Raw genomic sequence first — 19385 nt, 5'->3', positions numbered from 1 at the left:
GTGGTGTGTTGTTTCACTGACGGAAGTGCTGAAATAAACACGCATGCTTATGAAATGGATGTTTGAGCCTCGTTTATTATTTCAAAATGTAGGCTATATCTGGCAAAGACTACAGTATTTAAAATAGAATTTATGCATTAGTTATATTCTCAATTACATTTTCAGTGCAATCACTGCAAAGTTTTTAGTTTAACTATAGATGAGGATTTAGTGTGTCGCACTCACAACAAGACTCACAATGGGGGCGTGGCATCACGATGGACGGCACAACCCTATTTTCTAGATTAAAATTCAGTAATTTAATGGGAATTTCACAGGCATTTTCAATGGTTTATACTTGGATATAATAAAATTGACTTGGTTTTACCTTTACAAATCAGTCTAATGGTTCTTAGATCCCTTGTTAGGGTGCGTCAGTCAGGGAAAGAGCAGTGATTGTTTTAAGTGCATTTTCATCCCTCATGGGTTTTTGGCTGCTTTGGTGTCCTTCCCTGTTTTCATGGGTAATCTTCACTGATTAAAGGTCTCTAAAAGCGAGACTGTGTGTGTGTGGGTGGGCATGTCTTAGATGGTATCTGATGCTTAAGAAATGATTTTTCTCTAGTGCTTGTTCCTGTCATCCTCTCCTTCTCATCAAAGTGGATTTAGTGACTCAGTGTTTTGGGGTTTGGTCTTTCCCGAGCGATGTCACGCTTGAGATCAGCTTGCTAATACTGGGCTATGAGTTAGCTTTGGCTCAAAGAAACAAGCGTGTGTGTGTGTGTGTGTGTGTGTGTGTGTGTGTGTGTGTGTGTGTGTGTGTGTGTGTGTGTGTGTGTGTGTGTGTGTGTGTGTGTGTGTGTGTGTGTGTGTGTGTGTGTGTGTGTGTGTGTGTGTGTGTGTGTGTGTGTGTGTGTGTGTGTGTGTGTGTGTGTGTGTGTGTGTGTGTGTGTGTGTGTGTGTGTGTGTGTGTGTGTGTGTGTGTGTGATTTGTTACTGTAGGTTTTAAGTGGTGTGACATTTAGTGGTGTTTGTTTTAAAGGGATAGTTCACCCTTTAATCATTTACTCATTTATGCAATTTGCATACACTCACACTCTCATTTTGTTTCAAGCCTTTAAGACTTTCTGTGAAACGCAAAAGAAGATAATATTTTGAAAATGTTAATTTTGTGATGAACTGTCCCTTTAAGGATTTGAGCAAGCCCCAAACAACTTTAGCATCCTTTGGCAGCCAGGCAGGTGTGTTTTGTTGCATGTGTGAGAATCACACATTTGGACAAATCTAGACTGTGGTTGAAACCTTTTTTTAATTCTCAGAGAAAGAGAGAGACAGAGCTCCTGAAATGAGGGCGCTGGAATGAATCCTACTCTTTTAGCTGTATATGGCCTCATAACTCTGAAATGAGAAAGATGGGAAGGAAAGGGAGGAATCTACTTACAGCTAATCTACTCCCTCACATGAACCCAAAGTCACACACACACACACGCACACACACACAGCTGTGGAAAGTGTGTGAGGTAAGTTAATAGCAGCAGAGGGAGTGACACAGTTTAAGAGCTTCTGTGTCTTTCTCCGGAAAACTTGGATGGGAAGAGCATCACCTCTCAACAACTGAAGAGTTAAACACCCGTAAAAGGATCCGTCTTCTGGAATATAAACTCACATACCAAACACAGCTGCTTACAGCACACACTGCAAAAAATCATTTTCTTACTCCGTATTCTTGACTTGTTTTCTAGTAGAAATATATAGACATTCTTATTTTTACTACTTGATATGCAACATGAATTAAGGTATTAAGTCTTGTTTTTTGAATATTGTATCAGTGAAGTGCGTTTATATACTTAAAACAATAAAATAAAACGGGCAATGGGGTCAGAAAAATAAATTTATTTCAGTTATTTTCTTACCCCATTGTAATTTAATAGTATTTAATATATATGTAATATATATGTATGTGTATATAATATATATGTATGTGTATATATATAATATATATATAATATATATGTTTGTGTATATGTATGTGTATATATATATGTATATATGTATATATATATATATATATGTATATATATGTATGTATGTGTATATATATATATATATATATGTATGTGTATGTATATATACACACACACACTCTACCGGTCAAAAGTTTGAGAGCGGTAAGATAATTTTATGCTTTTAAAGAATTCTTCTGCTCACCAAGGCTGCATTTATGTTATTAAAAATTTGTATTATATTTCAGATACATGCTGTTCTTTTGAACTTTCTATTCATTAGATAATCCTGAAAAAAATTGTACACAACTGTTTTCAGCATTGATAATAATAATAAATATTTCTTGAGCAGTAAATCATCATATTAGAATGATTTCTGAAGGATCATGTGACACTGAAGACTGGAGTAATGATGCAGAAAATTCAGCTTTGGTCACAGAAATAAATTGCATTTTAAAATATATTCAAATAGAAAAAAGTTATTTTAAATTGTAAAAATATTTCACAATTGTTCTATTTTTGATAAATAGAGCCTTGGTGCAGCCTTGGTGAGCAGAAGAGACTTCTTTAAAAACATTTATGTGTGTGTATTATGTATATATAAATTCACACTCACACACTATTTAAGAAATATTTGCATGTATGTATATTTATATAATTGACCGTATATATAAATATTTTATATATAAACATAATTTTTTTTTGTATTTAGTTTGTATTTATATATACATAATAATTATACACAGTACACACATATATATTATGTAAAGACTGATTAATCGATTGCCCAGCACTAATATTGTATTTAATCAGTTGAATCAACTTTGTGTGTGTATATGTGTATATGTATATGTATGTACATGTATTATATAAAAACATTTTTTTATGTTAAATGCGATTTTTATGTTAGATGTGATTTTTCAATTTGACAGCACTAATATATATAGTTGTATTTGTGTTATGTATCATGTATTTTCTATGCTAAGTGTATCTTTAAAGACCAGTGTGCAATGCATTACAAATCTTTCCTGGACTAGTAATAATAAGAGTACAGAGAGATTCTTTATTACATTTCTATTTATTCATTTAGCAGACGCTTTTCAAGGTGACTTGAAAATGAAAATATCTGCGATAAATCATATGGAGTCAGCAATATTAACAGTGCCGCTATACCAGAAAATAAGTGCAAAACAATACAGCGAAAGACTTACTTTATTTTAAACAACAGAAAGTGGATTTCAGATGAAGGGGTTTACAGAGGAGCCGTGTTTCCAGACAGATACACCCCAGCTTTTTTTGGAAAAATTAAATTAAACTCTTTGAAATCAGCAGTAAAAGGAATATTACCTGCTGTGACTGACTATATATGAGTAAGGGATAATGTACAGGCAGTTGTTCATTATCGCAAAATAATGAGTTTATTTTGCAGTGTAATATTACCGTGCGCATAACACGGCTGCTTACCAAATAAAAAAGTAAATAGACATGAAACATTGATTTGGGTTGAAATTATTATGTGAGAAGAAAATGATTGTGTAATGAAATGAGAGGCATGAATCTAGCACAGCTATGAGTGTGTCTGTGTGTTTGTTTCCATAGTGAACGGAGGCTGGTCCACATGGACAGAGTGGTCGCCGTGTAACAGTCGCTGTGGGCGGGGTCTTCAGAAACGGACACGTAGCTGCACCAATCCCGCGCCTCTGAACGGGGGGTCGCCGTGTGATGGACAGGCCATCCAAAAAATCGCCTGCACCTCAGTGTGCACAGGTACAACTCTAAACAACTTGATCAGAGATCACGATGCCACCTTCAACTGGACATGAACAGAAACGAGGCTGTGAGGGACAGAAGTGCATTTGTGTAGCCGGGTGGCGATGAGTCGTGAAATTTGCTTATCACATGACATTAGCACAAGATATTGACCTGTACTTCTGTCTCGAACAGCCTTATTTTTGTTTGAATTTTTGTTACCTTTGACCGTCATAACGCATAATTCTGCATGCGAGTCCCGAGTTCTGCATGGCTGACAAAAGTGATGAAACCGTTAAAGGAACACGCCGACTTTTTGGTACTTCAGCTTATTCTCCATACATTTCATTCTCATCTCCGTGCGTGCCATAACTCTGTCTGACGCACCCACCGCTAGCCTAGCTTAGCACAAAGACTGGAGGTAAATGGCTCCAGCTAGCCTACTTCTCAATAAGTGACAAAATAACGGCAACATTTACATGTTGTCATGTCACAGCGTGTACAAATAACAAGGTCACATGAGACACAGCCATCTTCTAACCGTAGCCTACACATACTGGGAACTATATTCTCAGAAGGCGAAGCACTGCTACTCCTGCAGAGTGATTTGCTCGCAGCACCTGAGAAACTCCGCGTTGAGGAGCAGAGAGTTCGCTCAGAGTTGGAGTAATAGAGTCAGCAATTACTAGATAGTTAATGTATAGTTTACAATCATGGGTGTTCGCTGTATTGTAAAGAGCTGCGACAATAAACAGGGGAGACCAGGTAACACCATGATGTTTCATAGAATTCCAACCCAAAACGCTGACCTGATGAATCTATGGCTACTTGCTCTGGATATAGATCCAAACACACCTGTAGCCATCATCAAGCACCATTGCGTTTGCTCAGAACATTTCACTGAGGACGACTATTTTGAAACGTGTGCTGAAGGATACGGCCATCCCATCGATAGTACAGACAGGACAAAGTGGATCACCTGCGGCTGCGGTAAGTGTTCCGTTATGTTTTTAGATGACTAGCCTACTGTAACAGTGCCATTAGCTAGATCTAATGTGTCTATACACATCACAACATGTAAATAGGAAAATGTTGGCGTTATTTTGTCACTTATTGAGCAGTAGGTTTAGCTGGAACCATTTACCTCCAGTTTTTGTGCTAAGCTAGGCTAGCGGTGGGTGCGTCAGACAGAGTTATGGCACGCATGCAGGGGCGTAGCTCTGGGGGGGAAAGTTAGGACGATTCTAAGGGCCCACACACTTTTGGGGCCCCCAGAGATCGGTTTTATTAGTAGTAACAGTACTAGTAGTAATGTATTATAAATGTATAATCTACCAAAGAGTTAAGGCCTTTGCACACTAAGTCCGAAATTTTCGCATGAGTTTTTTCGTATTCGTGATCCGAAAAAATCGTCACGCACAGACCTTGCACACTGAGTCCAATGCGTATTAATGAATACGTTACGGAAAAAACCGCAAAACAACACAAAATGCCGTCTTCAAGTAGTGAGGATGATTTTTTTTGTCCTCTCTCTTAAAAAATGAAAAAGAGGAAATATTGGGTCCATCATCCACTCCTGCGATCGCGTAGAGAGGAAGGAGAGTTCCTCTTATCAAGGAGATGCGGGATTATCCAGACCGATCCAAAGTTTACTTTAGAATGTCAGTGGCTCCGTTTGATGCTTTGCTAGCGATACTTGAGCCACATATTAAAAAGAAGACCACCAATTTCCATGAATCAATTTATCCTGAACGGAGACGCACACACACACACACACACACACACACACACACACACACACACACACACACACACACACACACACACACACACACACACACACACGGTTTACAGGGACTTGGTGTGCTATAATTATAGCTGTGATATAATAATATTTGTAGTATTTTTGATACAATAATATTTGTATATGTAGGTATCTGAGCACTGGCGATTCATTCACCAGCATTGCCAGCAGTTCTAGGTTGGGCATCAGCACTGATGGGAAGAACGGATGCGAAAAACGCAGAAAATCGAACCTGTTCCGATTTTTTTTTTTGACGGACGAACGTTTCGGAGGCAGTGTGCAAGCGTGATTGACATAACGTGAGGTTGAATTTATTTTTTGACGTGCAAAAATTTCGCATGCGAATTTCGGACTCAGTGTGCAAAGGCCTTTACAAATATACAATAATGATGGCGCATTTCCGGCAAAATCCAGCAAAACACTGCTCACACTCACCGGTAAAACTACATATCCCACTCCGACATGACGTGCTATAATTGTTGCAGCCATTAAGGTATTTATTTTTATATTTATGTTTAAATATTATAATGTGGGTTTTTTATGTCTATGTTGTCGATCTGTCTATCTATGTCGATTCTGAAAAGTGAACAGCATGAGATAGGACACATCATAAGATGAATGGAGTTGATCAGACATGATTCATTGACCACTTCATTAAGTTTTGTTTTGGATAAATTGTATCTTAATTTTAATCAATGTTTCATCAGCCAATTGGGGCATTCTGGGTTGAGCGAGCGGAGCTTAATTGGTCAGTATTATTAAATTGCAGACAAAGATTTGGGATAGCTAGGTTGGTGTGGTAGAGGGCCCAACATCATTTTCTTTCATAGGGCCCAAAATTGCTAGCGGCGCCCTTGCACGCATGGACATGAGAATGGTATATATGGATTTATCTAACTCTGGGGGATGCGGTGAATAAGACAAAATCCCCAAATGTCGGCGTGTTCCTTTAAGTTAGTTAATGGAAAGATGTGTAACTCTCAAAATTCATCATTGTTAAAAAATTTGAATGATTATATTCTTTGAAGTATAACAATTATAGTGTCGCAAATACGTAATCACTGCATTAAATTATTTCTATATTATAGTATTCATATTTTGAATTAGTTTTTATTCTTGAGTTTTCATTTGAGTTTTAGTAATTTTCTTTTTATATTTCTATTTAGCTTTATTTTTGGTAATTTTTGTACTTCAGCAGCTTAAAGGTGGGGTAAGAGCTTTCTGCTAACCAATGTTAATTTCAAATCACCAAAACAAACACACCCCTATTTTGATAGCTCCGCCCCACACATATGTAACCCAGGCAACGAACCTGCTGTGCCAGCCGGCCGAGGGTATGATGTCATCAATAAGTGAAAAACACAGTTCTCATGAACAACTCGATAGCACGAGCACGAAGATATTACAATTATGACAAGATTAGAAGGTTATATCGATCACGAAAAGAGAAACCAAAGGAAACAAACATATATTAGGAGCAGTGATGCCAGTTACTCTAATCTGACTACTTTTTTCCAGTAACGAGTAATCTAACGCGTTACTATTTCCAAACCACTAATCAGATTAAAGTAATTTATCCCAGTCACTGTGAGTTACTATTTTAGTCATTTTCCTTAGTAAAAATATATATTTTTGCTTTCTTCTAGAGGGAGAGTATTTATATTAAGTGAAGTCAAGAAAGACCGTCTTTATAAATTTTTTTATTAAAACATGTTTTTTTTTTCAGGAAATATTTTTTAATTTCAACTTAAAATGTCAGGAGATACATTGTTGACGTTGCTGATAAAAATACACTTCCAATAAAGTGAGGGTTGGCAAAAACGGTTGTCATTTCTATTAGGGGTGTAACGGTACACGTATTCGCATCGAACCGTATCGGTACAGGGCTTTCGGTTCGGTGCGCGCCTGTACCGAACGGTTTCCGAATGCAATCTTTAACAGTTAACAGTCGGCTTGTTTTAAGCGCGGAACACACTTCAATCCGAGTTCCCACACGAACATATTAAGTATTCCGTCCATTTTATCATGAAATTCAAACGATAAATGCCGTTTTGACGCTCTTTAATGTGACGTGACTGTATAAGCGCTGTATAGACGCATCAGTTCAACTTCAAGCGGCGGCGCCCCCTGGCTGGAAAGCTGATCCGATATTTACACGGGTCCTACTTCTTGCCAAATCGTAAGACTTATTTTGTTCCACAGACATCTTCCACATTTGTTTTTTTATCTGCCATCTCTCTCTTTGTGTCACCGCTCAGCTAATGTCCGTCCTGTGTCGTGTCTTTTGAATAATGACGTGCACTGAGCGCTCTCTTCTCCCCGTCATTAGCATAGACAATAAAAGAAATGGACACAGCGACCCCATAGACTTCGACGGAGAGAATTGAAGTCACACTAGGAGCACTTACTTCCTGATGGCTGAGCGTACTGCGCAGCCTCAGACTGAGCTCGACGACGTAGACGTGACGTGATCAACCTGTCTGACAGTGGCAAGTCTTCTAGTAGTTGTGCAACGTAAAATCTGAATCAACGAATCTTGCAGAGACAGAGAGGGGGAGCAGGAGCAACTTTTGATGAATGAAGTAGGATCTGCAACATCTCTATCTGCGTTTATGCCTCCACGTCCCCCCGATTGCCTCATAGACAGTAAAAGATTGCTGAAGAGCTTCTCCTCGGGTCTATACGGTAATTTGCTCAACAGCGCGACACAGTCGCGTGGTTATGACGCAATCATTAGCCTATATTTTACAAAAACAGCTTCAAAGGGGCGATAGTGTAAGATACAAGGTAATGGAGCCTTTTATACATTGTCGTGTTTGTTTAGAAATAAACAATGGACGAATGGAGTCTTTAAACGCCTCAGATGTAAAGATATTCACTGTCAAAGTGAGGCCAAAATTAATAGGATGCTAACAACAGGTGATGGCTTGGTTAGCAATGGCCGCGCCTATGGGTGGTACGCTTTCCGGGGGCTGGGCTACCCCCTTGGTCATTAGTAGACACGCCCCTTACTGCTGATTGGCTATAATTTGTTTTGGTACTCTGTACGAGACACTTTTTTAAAGCAGTTTTGAAATACCACTTACCCCACCTTTTAAGCTTATTATGTCTAGTTGACAAGGAAACATTTCTATTCTATTCATTTTCCATCTAATTTTTTTTTTTTATTTCAGCTTTATTTTAATTAACAAATACAAGTTTAATAGTTTTTTATAGTTAAAAAAGTTCTATCTTATATTTTATATATCTCAGCTTTATTTCAATTAACAAATACAAGTTTATAGTTTTTGTTATAGTTGTAGTTAAAATAACAGCACTGCATCACAAGTGGAAGTTTGTATAAAGCTCTGAGTTTGTAATCATGATACTCTTCTGAAACGAATTACAGTGTTTCCGTCATGACGTAAACATACAGTGAGGTCAGTTCTTAAGCCTGAAAGAAACATGATGAGGAATTTGGTTCAGATTTTTTCCTGCATTGGCATTTATTCATTTAGCTGTGGCTTTTATCCAAAGTGACTTCCAAATGAAAAATGTCTTCCATAATCCGAAGGATGGAAAATTCACTCTGAGACTATTGAATTACAAGTGAGGAATTCCTTTCATAAAAACTTCATTCTTTTCCAGTCCAGTTTGAGTTTTTCAACTCTTGATATAGCATCAGACAAATGCATCTTTTTCCAGGCCCATCAGTTCAGCTTTTAAGCCAGACACTTCCCCTATACTTTGGCCCCTTGGGGCCCCTAAGGGCCAAACACATTTCCATTCCCTCCTGCCGGTGAGAGTCAGTTCACTGTGAAGCAGGTGAGATTAAAGCATCTGCACCCAGCAGGAGAGATGCCACAGTCAGACGCTAATGACTGACCCATATACTGCAGTGCACTTAGTCCCTGTGACAGAATCCAGAGAGAGGCTGAGAACCTGCACCGCAGCAGAGCCATTTGGCCCATTATTAAAGCCAGAAAATAATGGATTATTTCCTTTCGCTGATACACTTCACATGCGCACTGTTCGCCATGATGGTTTTGAATATTATTGAAATATGCTAGCAGCCATATCACCCTGTAGCCCAAGACTGGTTTCCCACTGAAGCTAAGCAGGGTTGAGCCAGGTCAGTACCTGGATGGGAGACCTCCTGGGAAAACCAGGTTGCTGCTGGAAGAGTTGTTAGTGAGGCCAGCAGGGGGCGCTCACCCTGTGGTCTGTGTGGGTCCTAACGCCCCAGTATAGTAATGGGGACACTATACTGTCAAAGAGCACCATCCTTCGGATGAGACGCTAATCCGAGGTCCTGACTCTCTGTGGTCATAAAAAAATCCCAGGATGTCCTTCGGAAAAAGAGTAGGGGTGTAACCCTGGCATCCAGGCCAAATTTGCCCATTGGCTTCTATCCATCATGCCCTCCTAATCATCCTGTATACTGATCTGGTCTCCTCTCCACCAATCAGCTGGTGTGTGGTGGGCGTTCTGGCGCAATATGGCTGCCGTCGCATCGTCCAGGTGGTGCTGCACATTGGTGGTGGTTGAGGAGATCCCCCCCCCCCCCCCCTATATATATGCGAAGCGCTTTCAGTAACCAGAAAAGCGCTATATAAATGTAACAAATGATTATTATATGATCGGAATCACTTCCAAAAAGGAAAATACCGTTAAGTGCAACACGTGCAGCACAAGTCTCTTATATAGGCTACATAAAAAAATTATGAGAACATTATAATTGTGTGCTTGGGACATGGATTTTAATGGTGAGACTTGTTTTTGTAATCAGGCTCTCAAAATGATATAAAAATTTGGATTTCGATTTATCGGCCAATATATCGGTTATCGGATTTCATTTTCAAAGAGTTATCGGCATCGGACAACATTTCATATCAGTGCATTCCAAGCCAGTTATAATAGGGCTCATTAACATATAACAGTCTTTATATATACATTTTAAACTACCTTGACTAACATTTTAGTGGGCGAGGAATATAATAAAATGATACAATATTGCCTCTTTAATCAAAATAGTCAGTGTGCATCATAGCTGAAGTATTTTAAAGGGGTGCTTCAGCGCTGGGAAGATGAATGTAAACTGGGTCATTTTATGTAGTAGAAATGTGAAATAATTTTTGAATTTGGTGCCTTCTAGACCGAGAAAATAGATTTTTGTCTCGTGGAGGAAAGACAACAACTCCCAGGATGCACTTGCTTCGCTGCCCTACGAGGCCACTCCCAAAGCCACGGCTACTGGTTACACTTGCCCACCGCGCCACCGCCCCCACCGTTGTTTTGATTTTCATAGTAATAAAATAATTTAGTTCAGTTAGAGAACAGACACTACAATTAACTGAACGTGTCTTTTCAATAAAGTGTGAGTGAGCCGAACGAAAGTCACGACACAAACACAGCAGGAGACAGTTTTCATTCATCACGAGAGCGAAGAGCTGGGCAGAGCTGAGGTAAGCGCGGAATCATTCTCAGCGTGTGTCCAGTCTGGCACGTTATCAGATCATGCCTATGGAAGCTAAACTTTCATAGGAATTCATTGTAAAGTTGAAACACTCACTTTGCTCTGTACCGCTCCGTTATGAATGCCCGATCTGAGCGGTCGTGCGTATTTGCATTCTGTGAGTGAGATCTCTCCCCTATGGGCGGGTTGAAAACATGCGGAACTAGCTCCATCTACTGGCTGTAGTCTTTAGCCTCTGGCCAAAATGATGATATTTGCGTCATTGGAGGATTTTTTCCAGAAATAAAATGCATAATTCTCTCGTCTCAGGGGGACATGAGGGGGGAAAGTACCATAATTATAATATACTACCGGGTTTATACTAATACAAAGCTTAATGCTAAATCGCTGAAGTAACCCTTTAATACTTGTTTATGTTGTGTCTGGTGTGTGTGTGTGTGTGTGTGTGTGTAGTTGATGGCGAGTGGGGAGACTGGAGCAAGTGGTCGGCGTGTAACACAGAGTGCACACAATGGAGGAAGAGAGATTGTAATGCCCCTGCACCCCAGAACGGAGGCAAAGACTGTGACGGAGTCACGCTACAGTCGCAGAACTGCACTGATGGACTCTGCCTACAAAGTGAGTGGACTCTCTCTCTCACACACACACACACACACACACACACACACACACACACACACTCACACGTTGGGTTTTCATGTTTTATGGGGATATTCCATAAACATAATGATTGTTATATTGTACATTAGGTTTTCATGTTTTTTGGGGACATTCCACAGACATAATGATTATTATACTCTACAAACTGTATATTATCTCCCCTAAACCTACCCATCACATGGGGACCACACACAAACACACACACACGCATACACATACACACGCGCCAATCTGATAGAGTCAAGTCAGGCTGGATTGCTTTAATGTCAAAATGATGTCAAAATTGAGCCTATTTACTTGCTTAATACTTGTTCCTTATTTTGAATCAGTGTAATTTTTGTATTATTTATATACTATTCTAGTATTTATTTTTTTAACTAGCTTTTATTTTTTATATTTTCAGTTTAAATTTTTTTTTAAATGTTATGCGCTTTTAATATTTAATTTGAATACTTCTATTTATCTTTTTTTTTTCAGTTAGTTGCCAAGGTAAAAGTTTTTCATCTAACATTTATATCTTTTATTTTATTTCAGCTTTATTTTTTATTTTTAGTTGAAAATAACAATACTGATATGTACTGTTTTAATTATAGAAACGTATTTAAAGGGATAGGTCACCCTAAAATGAAAACTAAGTCATCATTTACTCACCCTGGTGTTGTTCTAATGCTGTATGCCCTTCTTTCTTTTATGGACCACACAAGGAAAAATGTTGGACGGCTAATAAAACATTTTTGCAATTAAAGGGTTAGTTCACCCAAAAATGAAAATTCTGTCATTAATTACTCACCCTCATGTCGTTGGATACCCGTAAGACCTCCGTTCATATTCGGAACACAAATGAAGATATTTTAGTTGAAAGCTGATGGCTGAGAAAGGCTTCACACAGGCCTCCATTGGCATTCAGTACATTGACACTTCCAAGATCCATGAAAGGCACTTAAAACGTCGTTACAAAGTCTATCTCACCACAGTGGCTCTACAATAATCATACAATGCGACGACAATAGTTTTTGTGCGCAAAAAAAAATCAAAATAACACCTTTATCCAACTTGTTCTTGTCTTCCGTGTGCGCCTCCACGACGCATGCGCGAGAATATGACGTAGCGCCGGTGTTCGGGAATCGATGAAATACACACTTAAGCTCCATTTTGAGCACTACGCCGAGACCTAAAGCACGATCAATGTAGAATCCAACAGCTTAGACACGCGCGTCTTCCTCTGCTCGTAAACAAATCGCTTCTGGGTCATGTGTCCGAGCGCCGGATCTGCGTCATATTCTCGCGCATGCGTCGTGGAGGCATACACGGAAGTCGAGAACAAGTTGGATAAAGGTGTTATTTTGATTTTTTTTTGCGCACAAAAACTATTGTCGTCGCATTGTATGATTATTGTAGAGCCACTGTGGTGAGATAGACTTTGTAACGACGTTTTAAGTGCCTTTCATGGATCTTGGAAGTGTCAATGTACTGAATGCCAATGGAGGCCTGTGTGAAGCCTTTCTCAGCATCAGCTTTACACTAAAATATCTTCATTTGTGTTCCGAATATGAACGGAGGTCTTACGGGTGTCCAACGACATGAGGGTGAGTAATTAATGACAGAATTTTCATTTTTGGGTGAACTAACCCTTTAAATTGAAAGCTAAAGCGAAATGTAGATTTTAGGCTCATTCAGGTCTTCATCTCCTTTTAATTTAGGTTCTATCTCCGCCAGTGTTCAACCTAATGTAAGGAATCTGGGGGTTACATTCGATTCGTCACTAAATTTTGCGAAACAAATCAGTTCAGTGGTAAAGGGTAGTTTCTTTCATTTGAGATCGATTGCGAAATTAAACATTCATAACATCACGTCTGGACTGCTGTGATTCCCTGTACTGTGGCCTGCCTCAAACTACTATCTCTTGCCTGCAAATTGTCCAAAATGCTACAGCGAGACTTGTTACCGGCACAATAAAGAGAAATCACATTTCTCCCATTTTAGCAACTTTACATTGGCTTCCTATTAAGTTCAGAATTGATTTTTTAAGTTCAGAATCGTTTTTTTGTGTACAAGGCTCTATCTGGTTTTGCACCAAAATACATAAGTGACCTTCTGATTCCTTACACTCCCCAAAGAACTCTTAGGTTGTGTAATCAGCTTCTTGTAACTGTCCCACGTTTTGGCTGTAAAACTAAGGATGGTCGGGCCTTCTCTGCTGCAGCACCTAAACTCTGGAACAGTCTGCCCAATGTGAGGTCTGCTCCTTCATTAGCCAGCTTTAAATCGCCTCTTAAATCTCATCTGTTCTCTCTGGCTTTTGATTAGATCGATATTGGTTAGATTTTTATTTATTATTTGGATTATATTGGGTCTATTGTGTTTATATTTTGTAGCTGCCTTGTTTCTTTTTATATGCACATTGTTTTACTGATCAGCACTTTGGCAAAATGCTGCTTTTAAATGTGCTATAGAAATAACATTTGACTTGACTCGACTATTGCTGTCGGTAGCTGAACATTTCTATCATAAAACAGTTGTCTAAGACTTGCATCTACTTACATCTTTCCACAAACTCTCGTTGCGTTGTGACAGTACGACAGTAAGACCCACCTTCTCTGATTTGATTGGCCATCTCGATCATTGTGACATTGACGAGCGCTCTTAGGCCACTGAAGTAGAACAGCAAAAAAAAAAAACTACTCCTGTGGTTAACACAGTGATTTAATACGTCACATTACAAAAGTTAAATAGCTAATGTTGTTTCTTGTTGACTGTAATGCTATTAGTTGATTTGTTTATTGCTTCTCTATGTAATACCTCACATAAACATGGCCTTTCATTTGTTGTTACAGTTGACATGGTACAAATTGGTGGTGAGAACCTTTAAGAAACTAGTGGTTTGATCGTCCCCAGAGAACTGACAGGTGACATGAATGCATGTAATCATGAGCCATCAGCGTGGCAGTTTAATTTGTTCGCTGGTGTTTAGAGCAGTGAGCATTGAAAGAGAGAAAGAGAGAGAGCGGCAGGCCGCGGAAGTGAATCTCCTCTGTTTTGTGTTGTGTAATGGATCTCATGTCTGTCTCTCTCTCCCCGCAGGCACTTCCTCACTAAAGTTTAAACTTTAAAAGTTCTTCCCCTTAAAAGTTGAGCAGGCACAATCCATTTAACCCCACTCAACCCAACTCTCTCAGCAGTAGCGGCTCCTGAGGTAGGGCAGATTCTGGGTCTTAGTGCTAGTTTATGATAAACATTTTGTAAGCTTTAAAGGAACTGTATGTAAGAAATGTATTTCAATTAATCATAAAATGGCCCTGATATGTCACTAGACATTAAGAAATCATGTTAATTTCAAATACTTATATCACTGACAACAGTTGTCCGGCCAGGAGATTGTCATTTAAAAAGTGAAGTTGCAGCCCTCAACTGATGTTGATGTTGACATGTTGTGTTTTGGCCTGAAGCGCCACCCTCCATCTATCTACCAATCACAAAGTCAGTAGTGTTTCGGTATCCGGGTTGCCAGCTCTGCTCTAGTTACCAGCTACAAACTTTTTGGATAAAAAATGTCTAAGGAGGGGGAGAGGGGATACACCGCCCTACAGTAATTTGAAAGTGATTGCAGTACCAGTTTTGGCCACAATCCTACATACAGTTCCTTTAAATTGTAATCGTTTACACATGCAGAATTTCCTTGCGTTACTCAGTCTGAGGGTGGCGCTCTAATGTTGATTGACAGGCACACATAGAACGCTAGTATTGTCTTATTGTAGTATTTATTGCCTCCGAATGTCGTTTTAGAATGTTATAAGTTGTGGAGGAATTCCGGTGAAGGAAAGAAAATAATAAACATAAAACAACACAATATACACTCACCTAAAGGATTATTAGGAACACCTGTTCAATTTCTCATTAATGCAATTATCTAATCAACCAATCACATGGCAGTTGCATCAATGCATTTAGGGGTGTGGTCCTGGTCAAGACAATCTCCTTAACTCCAAACTGAATGTCAGAATGGGAAAGAAAGGTGATTTAAGCCATTTTTAGCGTGGCATGGTTGTTGGTGCCAGACGGGCCGGTCTGAGTATTTCACAATCTGCTCAGTTACTGGGATTTTCACGCACAACCATTTCTAGGGTTTACAAAGAATGGTGTGAAAAGGGAAAAACATCCAGTATGCGGCAGTCCTGTGGGCGAAAATGCCTTGTTGATGCTAGAGGTCAGAGGAGAATGGGCCGACTGATTCAAACTGATAGAAGAGCAACTTTGACTGAAATAACCACTCGTTACAACCGAGGTATGCAGCAAAGCATTTGTGAAGCCACAACACGCACAACCTTGAGACGGATGGGCTACAACAGCAGAAGACCCCACCGGGTACCACTCATCTCCACTACAAATAGGAAAAAGAGGCTACAATTTGCACAAGCTCACCAAAATTGGACAGTTGAAGACTGGAAAAATGTTGCCTGGTCTGATGAGTCTCGATTTCTGTTGAGACATTCAGATGGTAGAGTCAGAATTTGGCGTAAACAGAATGAGAACATGGATCCATCATGCCTTGTTACCACTGTGCAGGCTGGTGGTGGTGGTGTAATGGTGTGGGGGATGTTTTCTTGGCACACTTCAGGCCTACCTGAGCATTGTTTCTGACCATGTCCATCCCTTTATGACCACCATGTCCCCATCCTCTGATGGCTACTTCCAGCAGGATAATGCACCTTGTCACAAAGCTCGAATCATTTCAAATTGGTTTCTTGAACATGACAATGAGTTCACTGGACTAAAATGGCCCCCACAGTCACCAGATCTCAACCCAATAGAGCATCTTTGGGATGTGGTGGAACGGGAGCTTCGTGCCCTGGATGTGCATCCCACAAATCTCCATCAACTGCAAGATGCTATCCTATCAATATGGGCCAACATTTTTAAAGAATGCTTTCAGCACCTTGTTGAATCAATGCCACGTAGAATTAAGGCAGTTCTGAAGGCGAAAGGGGGTCAAACACAGTATTAGTATGGTGTTCCTAATACTCCTTTAGGTGAGTGTATAAAGGCTATTCACATTAGAACATTTAAACTTTCATTCATTTGATACAAAGAACAAATTATCAAATTAATGAAAATTTCCCAAAAACATTGTAGGCCTAAAAAGATTGTTGAACAATTGCCACTAGTGATGGGGAGTCAGCTCCAAAAGAGTCGATTCCTCGACTCTGAATAGCCCCAGAGTCCGGGTCGACTCTCGGTGTCGAATCTGTTGCTGTGTCCGAAATCGCTCCCTTGTTTACTGATTCTCTAATCCCTATCCGCTTTTTAAGTCGTGACATAAGGAACGCCACTTCTAGGTCCAAGCCTCAACTCATTTCACTTGAGGATGCCATCGACAGCCGTTTATGAGCGCTATTTATTCATATTAAACATCAAACTTTTTAAAAAGTGAAACATTTTGAATACTTACAGTCTACACAACAGTCTCTGTGCTCACAGCGTCACAGACATTCATATTTGAACGATTTATAAAAGATGAATCACTGTCTGGCCATCTGGAATTTTGTTATGGAGATAAAGGTTGTGATTTATAATTTTTTTTGTAGTATTACACCACGTTGTGTGTGTATATTAGCACCGTTTGTTGTTTTTCTTGTGGTATGAGATATTAGCGTTTGGACCCGGAAGCGCTGCCACGTGACGTCAGACAGTTGAGTGCACTATAAACAAGGAGCGAATGAAATGAAGCGAGGAATTCAGACACTGACGTAATACACCGCGTCAGAGAGCTGTTACAGAAACTTTGACACACACTTTTACTTGAGTGCTTACTTTAGAAATAGAAAAGTAGCTGCGACTTTAGTTTGTAATTGACCGTTCGCAAAGACCCGCCCCCTTTAGTTACTGTTAGCTATGTCCGACAAGCCGCGCTCTCACACCACACACACGTTCTCACGCAGTGAAAAACGCATCTAGAAGGAAGAGATGATCGGTTCACAAGCAGCTTTAACTGAGGCGCTTCAGCGACCTGTCACCACACATTAAAGAGCCTCAAAATGGTATTTATTGTTTACATTTATTTAAAAATCTGCAAATTTTACAATTCGTATTTTTATTAGTGGTGGGCATAGATTAATTTTTTTAATCTAGATTAATCTCACTGTAATCTTGGAATTAATCTAGATTAAAATGGCTCATTTGAATTCTACCGAAGGCATTCAGAATATGTGTGCTCGTAAGTGATCGTTTGTCTTTTTGTAGTTTGAATAATAAATAACTTCTGTCCCTTTAAGACCTGACGCATGGATCCCAAACACTGTGAGTTGGTTACGACTGTGTTTACGTTAAAACTCACCAAGATGGGCATTGAGACATTTTTGAGTGTATTTGACCATTAATAAGCTGTAAAAAGGAGCTCATTTTTGCACTTGTATGTCAGAGGCGGCTTTATTACGGTATGTGTGTGTGCGCTTCAGATGCTAGCGCGAAATCTGCGGGAATTAGTAGAATTATCGTTATGAGCAACCCCGCACGAAATTTCGACCCGTCACCAATACTAACACGCATTAATGAGGAAATATCAAGCAGAACACGCGTTCGCCATGTTCAGAGGGTTAACTGGACTGAATGAGAGGAGGCGGTGCGTGTCAACTCGCTGTCGGTCGGAGAGGAGACGAGATCGCAGCTGATATCGATACTGTAGAAAATGAGTATTGTATCGTTTCAGATATTTCAGTATCGATACATAGCAAAGTATAGATATTTTTGACAACACTAGTAGGCATACACACAGGTTCGAAGACTCGAAGTTCTCTCGCCCCCTACAGTGCAATTCGGCTAGGTATACATCCGCGCTAAAATATCAAGGTGAAAGTCATCATAGCTTGCATAGTATAGACCCAGCTCCCAACCCAACTTTGAGAATAGGCGATATTTTTTTTATCGCCCGATAAGTCTATACGTTAACGCAGCACGTTACCGCCGATAACGGCCCACCACTAATTTTTTATATTTAATATTGTAGTGTTTACTATAACTGATTTATCTGTGCACTTCATTCATTTTAAAAAATTCATTTATCCTTATAATCTTTAATCAAATACGTTAACTTTCCCTCCCCCATCGAAAGGACTTCTCTTCTCTCCCGGTCTGCTCCCGTTTCTGCACCGCCTCTCAGAAACCTGTCACTGATCGTAGCAATATGGTGGTTAGGTGCATTTTTCTCGGTGTACACAATACCTCCTTCAGGAAGGACTTGAGGCAAAAAGAGAGAAATATATGAGAAATAAAAGCTTTTTTTATGTAAAAATTACTCAATGTAGTCGGACGAACAGCTTGTTGTGACGGCTCGCACTTCGGAATGCAGCGTGTGTGAACGCGCTTACGCCCCCCTTATAAGGGAGAGCTGAGAAAAAAGTTTTACAGAAATAAAGCCATAAAAGGCTTAAAATAAGTGAAATCTGTAGCATAAATCAGCGAAATATGCTCAGTAACACATGTAGAAAAGATTTAAAGAGAAAATACATTTATTTAAGAGATCGATCGAGTCTCCACAACTGAGTGCAAACTTCAAATCTGCCTCCGTTTTCTTCCAACGATCCAATCAATTCCCGAAGGACGAAATCAAGCCCCGCCCTACATTTTTTCTAATTTCAGAAGCCGTTTCAATCGGATATACACAATAAGGAGAAAAAGACGATCTCAACTTCCGTTTCACACCGACTTAAAGGGAATTTTATGGCTTTGTGTCGGGGGAAAA

At 39.6% G+C, this 19385-nt stretch overlaps 1 protein-coding gene across 2 annotated transcripts in view; it reads left to right on the top strand.

The window, feature by feature from the left end:
- unc5ca (unc-5 netrin receptor Ca) overlaps positions 1 to 19385 on the top strand; it is a 244119-nt gene that overhangs the window by 170460 nt on the left and 54274 nt on the right. For both annotated transcript variants that reach the window (XM_079815892.1, XM_079815891.1), the window contains exons 6-7: positions 3582 to 3749; positions 11444 to 11608. In XM_079815892.1, coding sequence (XP_079672018.1) covers positions 3582 to 3749; positions 11444 to 11608 — 333 coding nt within the window. The remainder of the gene's footprint in view (positions 1 to 3581; positions 3750 to 11443; positions 11609 to 19385) is intronic.

The sequence above is a fragment of the Gobio gobio genome (assembly GCF_949357685.1).
Source record: "Gobio gobio genome assembly, chromosome: 4".
In the NCBI taxonomy this organism is placed as follows: Eukaryota; Metazoa; Chordata; class Actinopteri; order Cypriniformes; family Gobionidae; genus Gobio; species Gobio gobio.
Note: the sequence above shows the minus strand (reverse complement) of the source record. Positions and strands in the feature narration are given on the sequence as shown.